General features: G+C 44.5%; 1 protein-coding gene across 16 annotated transcripts in view; it reads right to left on the bottom strand.

Moving 5' to 3' along the window:
- CEP192 (centrosomal protein 192) overlaps positions 1 to 19,286 on the bottom strand; it is a 151,007-nt gene that overhangs the window by 117,292 nt on the left and 14,429 nt on the right. For 4 of the 16 annotated variants that reach the window (XM_089305389.1, XM_089305388.1, XM_089305390.1 and 1 more), the window contains exons 5-6: positions 9,930 to 10,105; positions 2,896 to 2,951 (exon numbers count right to left, since the gene is read on the bottom strand). In XM_089305389.1, coding sequence (XP_089161515.1) covers positions 2,896 to 2,951; positions 9,930 to 10,105 — 232 coding nt within the window. The remainder of the gene's footprint in view (positions 1 to 2,895; positions 2,952 to 9,929; positions 10,106 to 19,286) is intronic. The other 12 variants (XM_070050534.2, XM_070050533.2, XM_089305393.1 and 9 more) reach the window with 4 other exon arrangements.

The raw sequence follows: 19,286 nt of genomic DNA, 5'->3' as shown, positions 1-19,286 counted from the left end.
ATCCATTTATTTCTCCATACTCTCACTTCTTTCCCTTTTGTTGAGCATCTCATGTCTCTCTAACTGTTGCTGTCCAATTTTATAATACTGTTATTATCAAATTACTTCTAATACTTTTAGAAAGTCAATCAATCAGCTATCCTATGAAAATAAATTATCTTCCAGAGGGAAAATTTATGTTCTCCTTCAGAAACTTTTTATTTTTTGAAAATAAGTATATTTCTGTAAAATTTGATTGAAGTTTTAAGAAATCATGCTTTCTGGCTTAATTTCAACTTCACAACACCTGGACTCCCTCTATAAAACATCCCTCACACTTGAAACTCTCTGTACTTAAATACAGGGGCCAGTGGATAGGGCAGAATTGATGTGTTTTCTGTTGAGGACTAGAGAGTTATACATTTGAGGTTTTGTGAGCTGTACAATCTCTAGCAAACCTTCTCAACTCTGCTGCTCTAACATGAAATCAGCCATAAATATAACAAATGAACCTGGCTGTGTTCCCAACTTTACAAACACAGGTATTAGAAGGGATTTAGGGCCGGCGCCGTGGCTCACTAGGCTAATCCTCCGCCTTGCGGCGCCGGCACATCGGGTTCTAGTCCCGGACGGGGCACCGGATTCTGTCCCAGTTGCCCCTCTTCCAGGCCAGCTCTCTGCTATGGCCCGGGAGTGCAGTGGAGGATGGCCCAAGTGCTTGGGCCCTGCACCCCATGGGAGACCAGGAAAAGCACCTGGCTCCTGGCATCGGATCAGCGCGGTGCACCGGCCGCAGCGCGCCAGCCGCGGCGGCCATTGGAGGGTGAACCAACAGCAAAGGAAGACCTTTCTCTCTGTCTCTTTCTCTCTCACTGTCCACTCTGCCTGTTAGGAAAAAAAAAGGGGGGGGGGGGAGGGGATTTGGACCATGAGCTCTGGTTTGCTAATCCCTGACACATGAAGTAACTTTTATTTTAGATCCTTTTGCAATCATTTACAAAAATAATCCTCCAAAACCTTATGAAAAGTAAAATTTTTAAAATCTCATCCCCTTTCTCTAAGTTTTACAAGTAATTATATATTTTAAGGCTCATAAAATGAGACTACACACCTCACGTCCAGGCTGTTTAAGCTGACAGAAACTGCTGATCTCCTCAGCATCCCTGCTGCCTTGGAGGAACCTACCACTTTTTACCTGACTTGGTCCTGGTAGAGCTGTCAGTCCCTCTGCTGTCTCTGTGCACATATGCACAATGCACAAGCACATACACAGATCCAGAATCCAACATCAGATTACAGTAGGCCTCTGTAACTACAGGTTCCATATCCAAGGATTCAACCAAGTGTGGATTGAAAATATAAGAAAAACAAAGGCATCTGTACTGAACATGCACAGATTTGTTTTTCTTTTTCTTTTTCTTTTTCTTTTTTTTTTTTTTTTTTTGACAGGCAGAGTTGGTCAGTGAGAGAGAGACACACACAGAGAAAAAGGTCTTCCTTTTTCCGTTGGTTCAGCCCCTAAGTGGCCTCTACAGCCGGTGCGTTGCAGCAAGCGCGCTATGCAGATCCAAAGCCAGGAGACAGGTGCTTCCTCCTGGTCTCCCATGCGGGTGCAGGTGCCCAAGCACTTGAGCCATCCTCCACTGCACTCCCGGGCCACAGCAGAGAGCTGGCCTGGAAGAGGGGCAACCGGGACAGAATCCGGCGCCCCGACCGGGACTAGAACCCCAGGTGCCAGTGCCGCAGGCAGAGGATTAGCTTAGTGAACTACGGCGCCAGCCCAAGATTTGTTTTCTTATCATTATTCCCTAAGCAATACAAACTATTTACATACAATTTACAACATATTAAGTATTATAAGAAATCTAGAGGATGGGCCCGCGCCGCAGCTCACTAGGCTAATCCTCCACCTAGCGGCGCCGGCACACCGGGTTCTAGTCCTGGTCAGGGCGCCGGATTCTGTCCCGGTTGCCCCTCTTCCAGGCCAGCTCTCTGCTGTGGCCCGGGAGTACAGTGCAGGATGGCCCAAGTGCTTGGGCCCTGCACCCCATGGAAGACCAGGAGAAGCACCTGGCTCCTGCCATCGGATCAGCACGGTGCGGCAGCCGCAGCGCGCCGGCCACGGCAGCCATTGGAGGGTGAACCAACAGCAAAGGAAGACCTTTCTCTCTGTCTCTCTCTCTCATTGTCCATTCTGCCAATAAATAAATAAATAAATAAAAAAGAAATCTAGAGGATGTACATAGATTCTATACCAACACTACACCATCTCATGGTAGGCTGAGCATCTGCAGATTCTGGGAATCTGCATGAGTCCTGGAACCAATCCCACCCAGATACTGAGGGACATCTATACCTATCCCAACCCAATCACTGGCCCAGTGATTATCATAGAGAAGAATGTATAACCTGGGTAAGTCCATTAGAACTCTCTTTCTCATTTATCCTAAATCATACTCTTCTTTTTTGACAATGAATGTTAAGAGTGTAGACTTGGGTTTCTACAAATGAAGACAACTCACTAACAATCTCACAAATTATTAACAGAAAATCATGTACCAAGAACTGTTACGGGCAAACAGAGAAATCTTTGCCTTCATGAAGCTAACATGCTAGATGAGACAGAACAGAGTGAAGCTGAACAAAGAGATGCAGAGAGCCTTGATGATATCATCAATCCCAAGAATACACACACACACCCCCAAAAAAAGGAAAAAAGAATACACACACCCTATGACAACACCCCCCCCCTTGAAACTCCTCATAACGTGACATAAACTCCCATTTTTCCTGAAACTACCTCAGTTGGAGTTCTGCTATACCTATATAGAAACCTTTTAACATTTATAGGATATGTGAAATATGAACTTATTCTCACAAAACTCTAAAAATTGCTAAAAAAAATATAAAGTTTACCTTGTTTTCCTTGTTACTCATCCAAGGTTGTAAACAAAAGTCAACAGATGAATCTGCTTAGAAAAACAAAAACAAAAACTCAGGGACTAGGTTATTTTACCAACTACCTAAAAATCGTAAATAAGTTAACATATTGCTTAGAATAGAAGCATTTTTAAATGATGGTAGAGAAATCCATCAATGGTTAGTTAAATTTTTTAAAATATTAGGCTGAGGAATCAAAAATCAATTACACAAAAGCAAAAAAACTTGAATATATCAAAACATTAAAGCTTACTTATGCTTTGCAAGGAACTGTGGGAAAGAGAAATAAGAGCAATAATACCCTCAGTAATCAAACAGATACTGAAAACAGTAGGACAAACAACAATCACTGGTCCAACCCATTTCATCAAAGCACTCACATAAGAGACACAAATATACCAATCATAGTGTAACCTTCTCAGACCCAAATCAAGCAAACCAATATAGACAGCCACAGCAGATGATAAGAATTGTTGGCTGCTAACTGTACTAACAGCATAACAGCACTATGGTTTAAGAATAAATCTGGGAGTGTGGGGGAGGGCCGGTGCTGTGGTGCAGCAGGTTAAAGCCCCAGTCTGAAGTGCCGGCATCCCATATGGGTACTGGTTCGAGTCCCAGCTGCTCCTCTTCCAATCTAGCTCTCTGCTATGGCCTGGGAAAGCAGTGGAAGATGGCCCAAGTCCTTGAGCCCCTGCACCTGCGTGGGAGACCTGGAAGAAGTTCCAGGCTTCAGATCGGTGCAGCTCCAGCTGTTGCAACCATCTAGGGCATGAACCAGCGAATGGAAGACCTCTCTCTCTCTGTCTCTACCTCTCTCTTGTAACCCTGTCTTTCAAATAAATAAAATAAATCTTTTTTTTTTTTTTTTTTTTTTTTTGACAGAGTGGACAGTGAGAGAGAGAGTCAGAGAGAAAGGTCTTCCTTTGCCGTTGGTTCACCCTCCAATGGCCGCCGCGGCCGGCGCACCGCGCTGATCCGATGGCAGGAGCCAGGAGCCAGGTGCTTTTCCTGGTCTCCCATGGGGTGCAGGGCCCAAGCACCTGGGCCATCCTCCACTGCACTCCCTGGCCATAGCAGAGAGCTGGCCTGGAAGAGGGGCAACCGGGACAGAATCCGGCGCCCCGACCGGGACTAGAACCCGGTGTGCCGGCGCCGCTAGGCGGAGGATTAGCCTAGTGAGCCGCGGCGCCGGCCAAATAAATAAAATAAATCTTAAAAAAAAAAAAAAAAAAAAAAAAAAGAATAAATCCAGGGGCCAGTTTTGTGACTCAGCAGCTTAAGCCATCTTCTGCAGCACTGGCATTGATATAGGTACCAGTTTGAGTCCTGGCTGCTCCATCTCCAATCCAGCTCCCTGCTAATGTGCCTGGGAAAGCAGCAGAGGATGGCCCAAATCCTTACGACTCTGAACCCATGTGGGAGACCCAAAAGAAACCCCTGGCTTCTGGCTTTGGCCAGACTCAGCCCTGGCTGTTGTGGCCATTTAGGAAGTAAATCAGGAGATGGAAGATCTCTGTCTTCCCCCTTGCCTGCTGCTCTGTAACTCTGCCTTTGAAATAAATAAGTCTTTTGTTTTTACAGATTTATTTGTTTACTTGAAAGGGAGAGGTCTTCCATCTGCTGGTTCACTCCCCAAATGGCCACAATAGCCAGAGTTGAGCCGATCTGAAGCCAGGAGCCAGGAGCTTCTTCCAGGTCTCCCATGTGAGTGCAGGAGCCCAAACACTTGAGCATCCTTCGCTACTTTCCCAGGAGCATCAGCAGGAAGCTGAAACAGAAGTAGAACAGCGAGGACTCAAACTGGCAGCCACATGGGATGCTGGCACTACAGGCCGGGGCTTTAACATGTTGCACTACAGCCCCGCACCCCAAAATAAATAAATCTTGAAAAAAATCAATCAATCCATTGGGGCCAGTGTTGTCAAATAGCTAAAGTCTGCCTGCAATGATGGCATCCCGTTTGTACCAGCATCCCATATGTGCACTGCTCCACTTCCAATCCAGCTTCCTGCTGATGGGCCTAGGAGGGCAGTGGAGGAAGGCCCAGGCACCTCCCCTGTACCCACATGGAGACCCGGAAAAAAGTTCCTGGCTCCTGGCTTCCATCTGGCTCAGCTACAACCATTGTGGGAATCTGGGGAGTGAAGCAGGGAATGGAAGACATTTTTCTCTGTCTCTCTCTGTCCAAAACTCTGCCTTTCAAATAAATAAAATAAATCTTTAAAAAATCCATTTTTAAGCCGGCGCCGCGGCTCACTAGGCTAATCCTCCGCCTAGCGGCGCCGGCACACCGGGTTCTAGTCCCGGTCGGGGTGCCGGATTCTGTCCCGGTTGCCCCTCTTCCAGGCCAGCCCTCTGCTGTGGCCAGGGAGTGCAGTGGAGGATGGCCCAGGTGCTTGGGCCCTGCACCCCATGGGAGACTAGGAAAAGCACCTGGCTCCTGGCTCCTGCCATCGGATCAGCGCGGTGCGCCGGCCGCAGCGTGCCGGCCGCGGCGGCCATTGGAGGGTGAACCAACGGCAAAAGGAAGACCTTTCTCTCTGTCTCTCTCTCTCACTGTCCACTCTGCCTGTCAAAAAAAAAAAAAAAAAAAAAAAAAAAAAAAAAAAAAAATCCATTTTTAGAAATACATCATAAAAAATGGAGGAATAAAATTGCATCTGAAATTTCTTTTAATCAGGAAAAAAAGGAGATGAAGCAGAAATGACAAAATCTTATGCCAACTGAAACTAACAGATATATAGGAGTTTTAAACTGATATATAACTCACACACCATAAAATTCACCTTTTTAAAGCACACAATTCAGTAGTGTTTTTTTTTTGGTGCATTACTGAGGTTGTACAACCATCACCATTACCTACTTTCAGAATACCTTCACCATGAAATACTATATCTATTAGCCATCACTCCCTAGTTAGTCTTCTCTCCCACCAACCACGAAAATCACTCTACTTTTTGTCTCTGTGAATTAGCCTATTCTGTACCTATATATTGGCCTATAGATAAATGGAATCACACATTTAGTGACTTTTTTAAAGGTTTATTTATTTATTTGAAAGTCAGAGAGAGAGGGAGAGAAACATAGACAGACATTTTCAATCCACTGGTTCACTCTCCAGAAGGCCACAACTGCCAGGGCTGGGCCAGGATGGAGCCAGGAAGCAGGAGCTTCATCAGGGTCTCGATGGGGATGGCAGGGGCCCAAACACTTGGGCCATCTTCTGCTGCTGTTCCTAGGCCATTAGGAGGAAGCTGAATTGGAAGTGGAGCAGCTGGGACACAAATCCACACCCATAAGGGATCCCAGGGTCAAAGGCAGCTGCTTTACCTGCTACACCATGCTGGCCCTATTTTGTGATATTTTATATGTATTCTTTCATTTAGCGTTAACTTGTTTTAAAAATATGTATTTTTTTTATTTTTTAAAGATTTATTTATTTTACTTGAAAGTCATAGTTACACACAGAGAGAGAGGGAGAAGCAGAGAGAGAGAGAGAATCTTCCATCCGCTGGTTCAGTCCCCAAATGGCCGCAAAGGCCGGAGCTGCGCCGATCCAGAGCCAGGAGCCAGGAGCCTCTTCCAGGTCTCCCACGTGGGTGCAGGGGCCCAAGGACTTGGGCCATCTTCCACCGCTTTCCCAGGCCATAGCAGAGAGCTGGATCAGAAGTGGAGCAGCCGGGTCCCAAACCGGCGCCCATATGGGATGCCGGCACTGCAGACAGCAGCCTTACCCGCTACACCACAGCGCCAGCCCCAAAAAGATTTATTTATTGTGGGGCTGGCGCTGCGGCTCAATTAGGCTAATCCTCCCCCTACGGCACTGGCACCCCAGGTTCTAGTCCCGGGCAGGACGCTGGATTCTGTCCCGGTTGCTCCTCTTCCAGTCCAGCTCTCTGCTGTGGCCAGGGAGTGCAGTAGAGGATGGCCCAAGTCCTTGGGCCCTGCACCCGCATGGGAGACCAGGCTCCTGGCTTCGGATCAGCATGGTGCACTAGCCGCAGCGGCCATTGTGGAGTGAACCAACGGCAAAGGAAGACCTTTCTCTCTCTCTCTCACTGTCCATTCTGCCTGTCCAAAAAAAAAAAAAATTATTTATTGTGAAAGTCAGAGCTACAGAGAAAGAGGAAGAGAGACAGAGAGAAAGGTCTTCTATCCACTGATTCACTCCCCCAGTGGACACAACAGGCATGGCTGAGCCAGGCCAAAGACAGGTGTCACGAGCCTCAACTTGGTCTCCCACTTGGGTGGCAGAGCTCCAATCACTTGGGCCATCCTCCACTGCTTTCCCAGGTGCATTAACAGGGTGGAACAGCCAGGATACAAACCAGCATCCATATTGGATGTCAGCCATCACAGGCAGTAGCTTTGCCCTCTCTGCCACAATGCAAGTCCCAACATAACAGTTTCCAGATTCATCTATACTGTAGCATGCATCAACACTTTGCTCCTTTTCACAGATGAATATTTCACCATGAGAACATACTACATTTTGTTTATCCATTCAGCAACTGGACACTTGAGATGTTTCCACTTTTTGGCTACTGCAAATATTGCTGCTATGAACATTGATGTCCAAGGTTTTGTGTACATGTTTTCCTTTCGCTTGGGTATACACCTAAATGTGAACTTGCTAGTAACTCTATGTTTAATGTTTTGAAAAACTGTCAAACTCTTTTCCAAGTAGCTGCGCTTATTTTACATTCCCACCAACAATGCATGAGGGTTTCAATTTCTCCATATCCCCATTAACACTGCTTTACATCTTTTTGATTAGTCATCCTAGTGGGTATTAAATGATACTTCATTGTGGTTTTGAATTGCATTTCCCTGATGACCAATGATATTAAGTATCCTTTCATGTGGTTATTGCCCATCTGTACAACTTCTACAGAAAAATGTCTATTCAAATTCTTTGCTAATCTGTCTTTTTAATGTTGAGTTACGAGAACTCTTTACATATTTTCACCATAAGTCCATTTTTATATACATGATTTCTAATTATATTTTATTTTTTCCCATTCTTTGGGTTGTCTTCTCCCTTTCTTGATAATGTCTTTAAAAAAAAGATTTATTTATTTCTTTGAAAAGCAGAGTTACAGAGAGACAGAGGCAGAGAGAGAGAGGTCTTCCATCCTCTGGTTCACTCTGCAGATGGCCGCAACAGCAGGAGCTGTGCCAATCCGAAGCCAGGAGCCAGGAGCTTCTTCCAGATCTCTCATGCAGGTGCAGGAGCCCAAGGACTTGGACCACCTTCTACTGCTTTCCCAGGTCATAGCAGAGAGCTGGATTGGAAGTGGAGCAACCGGGTCTCAAACCTGCACCCATATGGGATGCTGGCACTGCAGGTGGTGGCTTTGCCAACTACACCACAGCACCAGCTCCAATAATATCATCTGAAACACGAAAGTTTTGATTTTTTTCTTTGTTATTTTCACAAATGCTTGTGTTGGTGGCTATCAATAGATCACAGGAAGGGAACTGCTCTGCTACCTACAAAACCCAAACCAGAAGCAGGTCCTCCAGGAATGGTTTAGCACCAAATTCCCCACAAATGTGCTCTGTTTGACAGATGAGGGACGGCCCCCTTTTTGGATGTACCCTATTTCCAAAACAAAGAGCTCTCTTCACCAGACCCCAAGTCCTAGTGCACAGAGGTCTGCTGGCAGGGACATAGGGAACTAGCTACCCAAGACTAACTGCATCTCCTTGGAGCTGCTGTATCATTCTTCCCAAGCGGGGTTCTAAGATGCATCAGACATAATCCCACAAAGTGTAGTTCTGTCTCACTGGCTCCTAAGCCAAGCACAGAAACCAGATGTCTTCAATTTTGATAAAAATCTCATTTATCTAATGTTTTCTCTTTTATTGCTTTTGAGTTTGGGTATTAATACTCTTCTTTCTACTTTCTTAAATAGCTGACATTTTTCGGGGCCGGCACTGTGGCGCAGTGGGTTAATGCCCTGGCCTGAAGCGCCAGCATCCCATATGGGCGCCGGTTCTAGTCCCGGCTGCTCCTCTTCCAATCCAGCTCTCTGCTATGGCCTGGGAAAGCAGTAGAGGATGGCCCAAGTCCTTGGGCCCCTGCACCCATGTGGGAGGCCCGGAAGAAGCTCCTGGCTCCTGGCTTCGGACTGGCGCAGCTCTGGCCGTTGTGGCCAACTGGGGAGTGAACCAGCGAATGGAAGACCTCTCTGTCTCTGCCTCTCCTCTGTCTGTGTAACTCTAACTTTCAAATAAATAAATAAATCTTAAAAAAAAAAAAAAAAGTTGGTATTTTTCATCAAAGGTAACATACATATCCTGTAGCAATTTTTTTAGGTAAACAAATGTGCATTCATTTAGCAATATTATAGCCGATGATCGAGCAAGATCTTCTAAGTACTGAACTACAGTTTGGAGTTACATGAAACCATTGCTATATCTAAGCCTGGAACATATAGTTTTCAATTTCCAGATTTGATTTCCTTGAAGAAAGAGAGTGTACAGTACTTCAAAGGAATCAACACAAACCTGTAATTTTTTTTAACAATTTCCTCCATATGTATATAGTGTCCTGGCCATATCTAATTTGAGAGCAATTTCTCAAATGACTTACCTTTATTTCCAAAGCATTCAATTTCATTTTCTTAGAAACAATAATTTCTTTTAGAACTTCTAATTCACTAGCTATATAAGTTTAGGAATAAAAATTATTCTTATAAGAATACAAATTAATGGGTATGAGGAAAAATGAAAGGTGTAACAGAAATAGGCTCCAAACAGCATACTCTGGCCCTCCAGAGCGTAGCTGCTAAAGGAAAGAAGATTTTGGCTGAAACCCGTTAAGACAGCAGGAAATCAGGACACCTTTTCCTAGAAAAGTTCTGTGAGTGTATTATTATTATGTTCATGCCAAAACATTTTCAGTTCTCCATATGACAACACAAATACCAGTCCAAAGATGGGGAAATGAAAAAGGAAATTAAATATATACATTAAGAAATAAATGTCTAACAATTCAGTACCTTGCACTTGTTCAAGTGATGAAACTGAATCAAAAGGATCTTGGCTCTGAAAGTATTTTGTAGTTTTAGGTTGGTTCTCTGCTGCTCTTGTTGTATCACTTTCAAAAGCCGACTGCTTCATAAGACCACTTGACAAATGCTCACTTTTCATATAGTTCTTTTTCCTAGAGATAGAACTTTATTATATACAGGAATAGAACAATTAATTACCTCAGGTTTATCTATAAAATGTCTAATTTTTAAGTTGTATTTATTTGAAAGGTAAAGAGGGAAAAACAAAGCTAGAAAGAGACCTATTTTCCATGTGCTGGCTTGCTCACAACAGCCCACAACAGTAAAGCTGTGCTAGGCCAAGGCCAGGAACTTCATCTGAATCTCCACTGTGCGTGGTAGGAACCCAAGTACATGGGCCATCATCTGCTGCCTCAGATGCAAGGAGCAGAGAGCTAGACGGAAACAACAGTGGGACTTGATCTCAGGCACCCAACAAGCGAAGCAGGTGTCTCAAGCAGCAGATTAATCTACTGTACAACACCCACCCTGATATCTATTAATCAGTTACGTATTTCCTCTCCCAGAAAGAAAAAAAAAAATAGAAACAGTGAAAAAAGATTTCTGGGCCCAACCAGAAATTACAGTTGGTGACACTGTTGCAAATTCTGGGAAGCTCAACAATTTAGGTCAAGGGATATATAGTCCACCAAAAGCAAAGAATAAATATATTACTTCTCTGCCTCCCAAGTAGTGAGTTCTTATTTCTTTTCCAAAAAAGGATCCTGAAAACATCAGCTTTCTAAAAACAAGACAAACTCAAAGAATACCTTATACCTCTGAATTAATAAAGTTTGGTAACATTTTACATTATTGCCCCTGCCTTTGATGTTATTACAATCTTTGCAAGTACCTATGCTGTTTTATATAGAGATGAAAATATTTTTCCTTTGGGCAGGCATTTGGCCTAGTGAGAGTGGTTAAGATGCTAGCTAAGATACCTAATCCCACATTGCTATGCTTGAGTATGATCTTCAAATTCCTTGAGTTTGAGCTCAAGCTCCTGATTATAGCTTCCTGTTAGTCCAGTATGTACCTCAAGTCATTAGGTTTCTGCCACCCATGTGGGAAACCCAGAACTGGCTCCTGGCTCCTGGCTCAGGTCCAGCCCAATGCTGGCCACTGCAGGAATATGGGGAGTGAACCAGCAGATAGGAACTCGTATATTCTTTCTCACGCTCTCTCTCTCTAATGCTTCACAAGTTAAAAAAAAAAAAAAATCAATAAAGAGAGGCCAGCATAGTAGTATACCAGGTTAAGCTGTCACTAGAGATGCAAGCATCCCAAATTAGAATGACGGTTCAAGTCCTGCTGCTCCACTCTAATCCAGCTTCCTGCTAAAGCACCTGAGAAGGCAGTGGAAGACGGTCCAAGTACCTGAGTCCCTGCCACCCATGTGGGAGATTCAGATGAAATTCCTGGCTCCTAGCTTCAGCCTGGTCCAGAGCTGGCGGTTGCAGCCATTTGGGGAGTAAACCAGCAGCTGGATGATCTCTTTGTCACTCAGCCTTTCAAATAATTAAATAATTCTTTGAAAATCAATAAACACATAAAAGAAATACATTTCCTTAAAAGCAATTTTTCTCCCAATCTATTGTAAGCTCTTGGGTTTAGAGTGGCTTACCACAGCCAAGGAGTAGGGATGTGACTGTTGGGAAAAGCCTCCAAATGCAACGAACCCATCATTTCACAAACTGATACCTAGGGCCAGGTTTAACTCCAGCCAGAATGAATGGAAAGAAAACAGCACTTCCACATTTCCCAAACCCCAACTCTCTGAGCCTGAGGCACCTCTCTAACCCTAACTAAGAATACAATTTATTTCCCAGTTTCTGCATCTCTTTATTGGGGCCATAGTACATAAAAAACCACTAGCTTAAACCAAAGGTGCACTCATGGAATTAACACTTAAGCACAGAATTTAAAAGTGAGGGGTAGGCTGTGTGGCACAGGAGGATAAGCCACCACTTAGGGTACTGACATCCCGTATCAGAGCACCAGTTTGAATCCCAGTTACTCCCCATCAGATCCAACTTCCAGCTAATGAATCCTAGGAGTTCAGCAGATGATGGCCCACATGTTGGGCGCCTGAAACCCATATGGGAGACCTGGACTGAATTCCAGGCTCCTGTCTTAACTTGGCCCAGTCCTGCCTGTTGTAGGCATTTGGCGATTAAAACAGTGGACAAAAGATCTCTCTCCACCTACCTCTCTGCGTCTCAAATAGCAAAGGGAAGGGGGGAAGGGGGAGGACTTTACGCTTTAAGTATTGTAAGAAAAAACTACAATCCTCTTTAAATTCAACTTCTTACCTACTCATCATCTACATACCCACAACTCACTGATTGGCTAAAATACCACAACCACATTGAACAGCCTCACACTAAATGCATGACATAATCCTCAAGCTGAGCTGTTCGGCATTCCTAATATTTCCTATCCATTCACTTTTTCCACACACTCATATGACTGAGCCTATTTTAACTGAAAAGGGCATCTTGCAGATTCTAACCACTACACATACCTACCACCTACTCAGACTCAGGAGTTGTCCATGGTCCTGCCCATGTAAACTATTCCCCCCACTGCACCCTAGAACCTGTCCTCTCTTGTTTATGCAGACATTGATCCAGCAATTCTTTTCTCTTCCCAGGAGATCGTTCCTATCAGCCTGCAAACATGTGGCAACTTCTCTTCCACAAAAAAGGTAAAACTTCTTTTGGTTCACTTCATTCAAAAGCTATTACAAGCCCATTTCTCTTTGTAGCAAAACTCCAGGAATTGTCTAGTCTGCCTCTAATATTAACTCACTATTCTCTCGTAAACTCTAAGTGTGCTGTTGTGTCTCTCCCTACTTCCATCACACTATTTTAGTCAGGTTATTAATGACCTTTCTATGTTACCCTAAACGGCCTATTTTCAGTCAACACATTATTTGACACAGCTGAATAAATCTCTTCTTTATCATCATTTTGGCCCACCTAATAACTCTTCTTTATCATGTTTATTTTCTAATACCTTTCCCATCTAATATACTATAAAATTGGAATTTTTTAATGCCTTTTGCTTAACAACTGTTTTGTTCACTGTTATCTTCTAAGGATTTGGAAAAATGCTTGGCACATAGCAGGCATTCACTCAAAAATACACACTGAATGATGAGTATACAACAGGCTAACATCTTTAATATACAGAAAGAAAGAGGCAATTCACAACAGAAATATAAGTAATGAATTAGACATTAAATTATGTCCACTCTCATAACAACTCAAATAGGAGAATTTTTTTAATTTTTATTTATGTATTTTTTCTTTTTGAGAGAGAGACACAGACACAGCTCCCATCCATTGGTTCACTCCCCAAATAACCACAATCACCAGGGCTAGGCCCAACTGGCACTGGAAGCCAGGAACTAGATCTAGATTTCCCAAGTTGATGGCAGTAATCCAGTTATGTGAGCCATCAATTGCTATTTACCAGGGTACAAAATAGCAGGAAGCTGGTATCAGGAATGTGCCAAAACTCAAACTCAAGCATTCTAATATGGAATGAGGACATCTCAATCAGTGGCTTAATACTAAGCCAAACCTGACTCTCAGATACAAATTTAAACACAGAACAAGTTAAGAAGTAACCATCATTTACATTTTTGCAGTAACAGACTTCCAGATTTTCTTCCATGCATACATGCATGTGTATAAATTATTTTTACCTCTAAAACCAAGGATTAAAAATAACACCACCAAATGTTGGATAGGGCTCACAGAAATAGACATTCTTCCTTTTTTTTTTTTTTAATTTTTTTTTTTTTGACAGGCAGAGTGGACAGTGAGAGAGAAAGAGACAGAGAAAGGTCTTCCTTTTACCGTTGGTTCACCCTCCAATGGCCGCTGCAGCCGGTGCACCGTGCTGATCCGATGGCAGGAGCCAGGTGCTTTTCCTGGTCTCCCATGCGAGTGCATGACCCAAGCACCTGGGCCATCCTCTACTGCACTCCCGGGCCACAGCAGAGAGCTGGACAGGAAGAGGGGCAACTAGGACAGAATCCGGCACCCCGCCCGGGACTAGAACCTGGGGTGCCGGCACCACAGGTGGAGGATTAGCCTAGTGAGCTGCTGCACCAACCAGAAATAGGCATTCTAATACACATCCAGTGGGAGTAAACTGGTACCAGTTTCCTAAATATAATGTGTTAATTTAAAATGATGTTCCAAATGAAATATTTTTAACTCAATAACTTAAATCCTATGAATTTACCTTTTTTTTCCCCTTACTTGCACCCATTTGGGATTCCGGCCATTGCAGGTAGCAGCAGCTTAACTGCTCTGCCACAATGCTGGCCCCTGGGCCATTCTTTTATAGGATCTGGAGGCATGGGGGTGTTGTCTGGGGAAGTGCCTAATCAAATATTCAAATGGTGATGAAATTTGGGACAGAGATTGAGTACCACCCATTTCCATGCCCTATTTGGAAATTATGGAAGTGTCAGATGTATGATGCAAATAGGTATGCTAATTACAGTAATTTTATTCCAGAAACCCAGCTTGTATCCATACTGGATATTCCTAGTTGGCATCAGCTCTTTTTTGTTTTTTTTTTTTTTAAGATTTATTTATTTATTTGAAAGTCAGAATTACAGAGAGAGAGAGGGAAAGATCTTCCATTTGCTGGTTCACTCCCTAAATGGCCACAATGGCCAGGATTGGACAAGGCTGAAGCCAGGAGCCAGGAGCTTCATCTGGGTCTCCCACATGTGTGCAGCAAGGGCTCAAGCACTTGGACTATCTTCTGCTGCTCTCCCAGGCAATTAGCAGGGAGCTGAATCTAAAGTGGAGCAGCCAGGACTCAAAGGAGCACCCATACTGGATACCAGCATTACAGACAGCAGCTTAACCTGCACTAAACCCTAAATTTATCTTAACAAAATAATATACTTGTGTGCAAAATCTATGTATAAATGCATATGTATAAACAAGTTATTACATTTGTAATAATAAAACTGCAATAATCTAATTGCCAAGGAATATAGAGGCATTAACATTATGATATTTATATTAATTGTAATTGAAAGAACACAACATACTAATTTTTTAAAAAGATTTATTTATTTACTTGAAAGAGAGGGGAGAGAAAGGTCTTCCATCCACTGGTTCACTCCACAAATGGTTGCAATAGCCAGACCAAAGCCAGGAGCCAAGAGCTTCATAGGGTCTGCCACACAGGTGGCAGGGGCCCAAGTACCTGGGCCTCCCATGCTTGCTGCTTTCTCAGGCACCTTAACAGGGAGCTGGATCAGAAACAGAGCAGCCAGGACTTGAACCAGTCCCCATGCTTGATGCCGGTGCTGCAGGGAGCAGCTTTATCCATTATACCACAATGCCAACCACAAACACATTTTTTTAAAGTTATACTAAGGCCAGCATTGTGGCACAGTGGATAAAGCACCACTTGCAATGCCAGCATCCCTTATGAGTGCGAGTTCTTGTCCCAGCTGCTCCGCAACCAATCCAGCTTCTTGCTAATGGCCTGGGAAAAGCAGTGAAAGATGACCCAAGTGCACTGGATCCTGCCACCCACAGGGGAGACACAGATGAAGATCCTGGCTTCAGTCTGGCTCAGCCCTGGCCATTGTGACCACTTGGGCAGTGAACCAGTAGATGAAAGATCTCTCTCTGTCTCTCCTCCTCTTTCAGTAACTCTTTTCAATAATATACAGTTTCATCATTTTGCATTATACTCAAGTATGTATTCAGCCTAGAGGACTATAGATGAAAATGTAGTCAATGGCTATTCTGTGGTCAGTGCAGTTACAGACCTTTATCATCTTCCTAATGATTTTTTTTTAAAGATTATTTTATGTCTTTGAAAGGCAGAGTTAGAAAGAGAGAGGGAGAGACAGAAAGAGAGAGATCTTCCATCCACGGGTTCACTCCCCAAATGGCTGTTGACAGGGCTGTGTCAGGCCAAAGCCAGGAACTCTATCAGGGTCTCCCATGTAGGTGACCTTCACAGGTCTGTTGGCAGGATGCTAGATCAGAAGCAGAGCATCTAGAACTCTAACAAAATCTCCTATATGGGATCCGGTGTTGCAGACAGTGACTTAACCCTTGCACTACAATGCTGGCCCCTTCCTAATAATTATTCTATTCTCGACTTTTGTCTTTATTAAAAACATTTTTTAAATTCTTTTATTTTTGAGAGACAGAGAGACAGACAGAACTCCCATACATTACTTCCTAAAGGACTGCAACAACTATGGCTAGGACATAATCCATGTCTTTCCCATGACTAATAAGGACCCAATTACTTAAACCATCACTGCTGCTTCTCAGGATCTACATCAGAAAGAAGCTGTTGTCAGGAGCCAGAGACAAGAATTTAACCTAGGCACTTCAATGTGGGACACAGGCAAAAGGCATGCTCCTTTTTTTTTTTTCCCCAGAGAGTTTACATTACTTTTAGAACCACATAGGGGTGGATGCCCAGCATTGTTGCGCAGCAGGTTAAGCCACTACCTGGGAGCATGTGGGGAGCAACCCGGACTAGACTAAGTTACTGGAATTAAGACTTATTCTATGCATCTGCTCTCCCACAATATGGCGCTGGGAGAGGAGAAAACAGCTTCTACGCAGCTGCCTCTTGCCAACTTGAGTGATGACCTCCAGGAGCTGATCCTGCTCCTGATTGGAGGAGAGCAGCGTACTCGGCGTGTGGGCAGCCGAGTTGGGATTGGCGGAAGAGGACTATAAAGGAGGAGAGAGACAACATGCACCGGGAACATCTAAGGGGAACATCTATCTGAAGGAACACCTGTGCAGCCCCTGAGAGAGCCGGCCGACGGTGCCGCTCCCCCGCGGAAGTGGGGAAAGTGGCCAGGGGGAACCGCCCTTCCACGGAGGTGGAAGGGACGGTAGCCAACCCAGGAAGAACCAGCAGCAAACCCGGGGAGGGCCAAGCAGACGAAAGAATAGCGCAGGGTCCTGTGTCGTTCCTCCACGAAGACGGGGAGCGACAGGAGCATACTGATTCCAGTCCCAGCTGCTCCACTTCCAATCCAGCTCCCTGCTAACAGCCTGGGAAAAATAGAAGAGATGGTCCAATGGTCCAAGTACTTGAATCCCTGCCACTCATGTGGGAGACCCAGATGAAACTCTTGGTTCCTGGCTTCAGACTAGGCACAGTGCTGGCCATTGCAGCCATCTGTGGAGTGAACCAGTAGATGAAAGATGGATATCTCTATTTCTGCGTAACTCTTTCAAATGGATAAATATTTTTAGGAAAAAGAAAGAAAAGGAAAGGAAAGGAAAGGGGAAAGGGAAAGGGAAAGGGAAAAGGAAAAGGAAAGGAAAAGAAAAAGAAACGAAAAGAAAAAGAAACGAAACGAAACAAGGGTGAGCATTGCAGTACAGTGGGTTAGCAATGCTGGCATCCCAGGTGAATGTCAATTGGAGCCCCAATTACTTCCCTTCCAATCCAGCTCCCTGGTAATACGCCTGGGAAACCAGCGGAAACAGCCCAAGCACATGGGCTGCTGCACCCATGTGGAAAACCCAGATAAAGCTCCATGCTCCTGATTTTGGCTTGGCCCAATCACAGCCATTGAGGACATTTCGGAAGCAAACCAGCAGATGGGAAGATTTCTCTCTGTGTGTCTCTCCCTCTCTCTCTATAACTCTTTCAAATCATAAATAAATCTTTAAAAAAAAGATACAGGGGGCTGGCGCTGTGGCGTAGTGAGTAAAGCTGCCGCCTGCAGTGCTGACATCCAATATGGGCACTGGTTCAATTCCCGGCTGCTCCACTTCCAATCTAGCTCCCTGCTTTGGCCTGAGAAAGCAGTAGAAGATGGCCCAAGTGCTTGGGCCCCTACACCTGCGTGGCCAACCTGGAAGAAGCTCCTGGCTCCTGGCTCTTGGCTTCGGATCAGCCCAGTTCTGGCTGTTGTGACCTTCTGGGGAGTGGACCAGCAGATGAAGACCTCTCTTTCTCTCTGCCTCTGCCTCTCTGTAACTCTGCCTTTCAAATAAATAAATATTTTTTAAAAATGTTTTGAAATAACAAAACTATGATTAAAATACATAAAAATGAGGCTAGCATTGTGGTGAGTTAAGCCACTGCCTGAAACAATGGCATCCTATATAGGAGCACTAGTTTGAGTCCCAGCTGCTCTACTTCTGATTCAGCTCCTTTCTAATGCACCTGGGAAAGCAGCATAAGTACATAAGCTCAAGTACTTAGGCCTCTGCCACCCACGTAGGAGGCGTCAGCCTGACCCAGCCCTAACTGTTGCAGCTATTTGGGAAGTGAACCAGTAGATGCAATATCTTTCTCCACCCAATCCAACTCTGCCTTTAAGATAAATAAATCTCTGAGAAAAATACATTTTAAAAAACTCTTAAATATTCTAAGAATTAATCAGAGTCACATCACAATTTCATTTTCCATAAAACGAAGACTGGCTTTTAAAATAGGGCAATATTCCCTGTCTTAAGAATGAACAGGCTGGCGCCGCAGCTCACTAGGCTAATCCTCCGCCTGCAGTGCCGGCACACCGGGTTCTAGTCCCGGTCAGGGCACCGGATTCTGTCCCGGTTGTCCCTCTTCCAGGCCAGTTCTCTGCTGTGGCCAGGGAGTGCAGTGGAGGATGGCCCAAGTCCTTGGGCCCTGCACCCCATGAGAGACCAGGAGAAGCACCTGGCTCCTGGCTTCGTATCAGCGCGATGCGCCAGCTGCAGCACACCAGCCGTAGCAGCCACTGGAGGGTGAACCAACGGTAAAGGAAGACCTTTCTCTCTGTCACTTTCTCTCTCACTGTCCACTCTGCCTGTCAAAAAAAAAAAAAAAAAAAAAAAAAAAGAATGAACATGAGGGCCAGCGTTGTGGCGTCATCGGTTGAGCCTCCAGCTGCAGCGCTGGGATCCTATATGGGCACTGGTTCATGTCTCGGCTGCTGCACTTCTGATTCAGCTCCCTGCTGATGGCCTGGGAAAGCATCGGAGAACACCACAAGTGCTTGGGCCCCTGCTGCCACATGAGGAACCCAGAGGAAGCTCGAGCTCTGGCCACTGCGGCCATGTGAACTAGAAGACTGTAGATCTCTCTCTCTCTCTCTCTGTTTCTCTCCCTATCTCTCTGTAACGCTGCCTCTCAAATAAATATTTTCAAAAAATGAACGTGAGGGTATCAAAAAGTTATCAGCTCTCTCTTGTTTATTATAGCACTATTACAATAGCCTCAATGTGGAATCAACCAAGGTGTCCATTGACAAATGAATGTTCTATACACAATAGAACATTATTTAGCCAT

The sequence above is a fragment of the Oryctolagus cuniculus genome, chromosome 10 (genome assembly GCF_051225735.1).
Source record: "Oryctolagus cuniculus isolate XC-2025 breed Fujian yellow rabbit chromosome 10, ASM5122573v1, whole genome shotgun sequence".
NCBI classification, from domain to species: Eukaryota; Metazoa; Chordata; class Mammalia; order Lagomorpha; family Leporidae; genus Oryctolagus; species Oryctolagus cuniculus.
The sequence above is the reverse complement of the archived record's forward strand: the minus strand, read 5'-3'. Positions and strand labels throughout refer to the sequence as shown.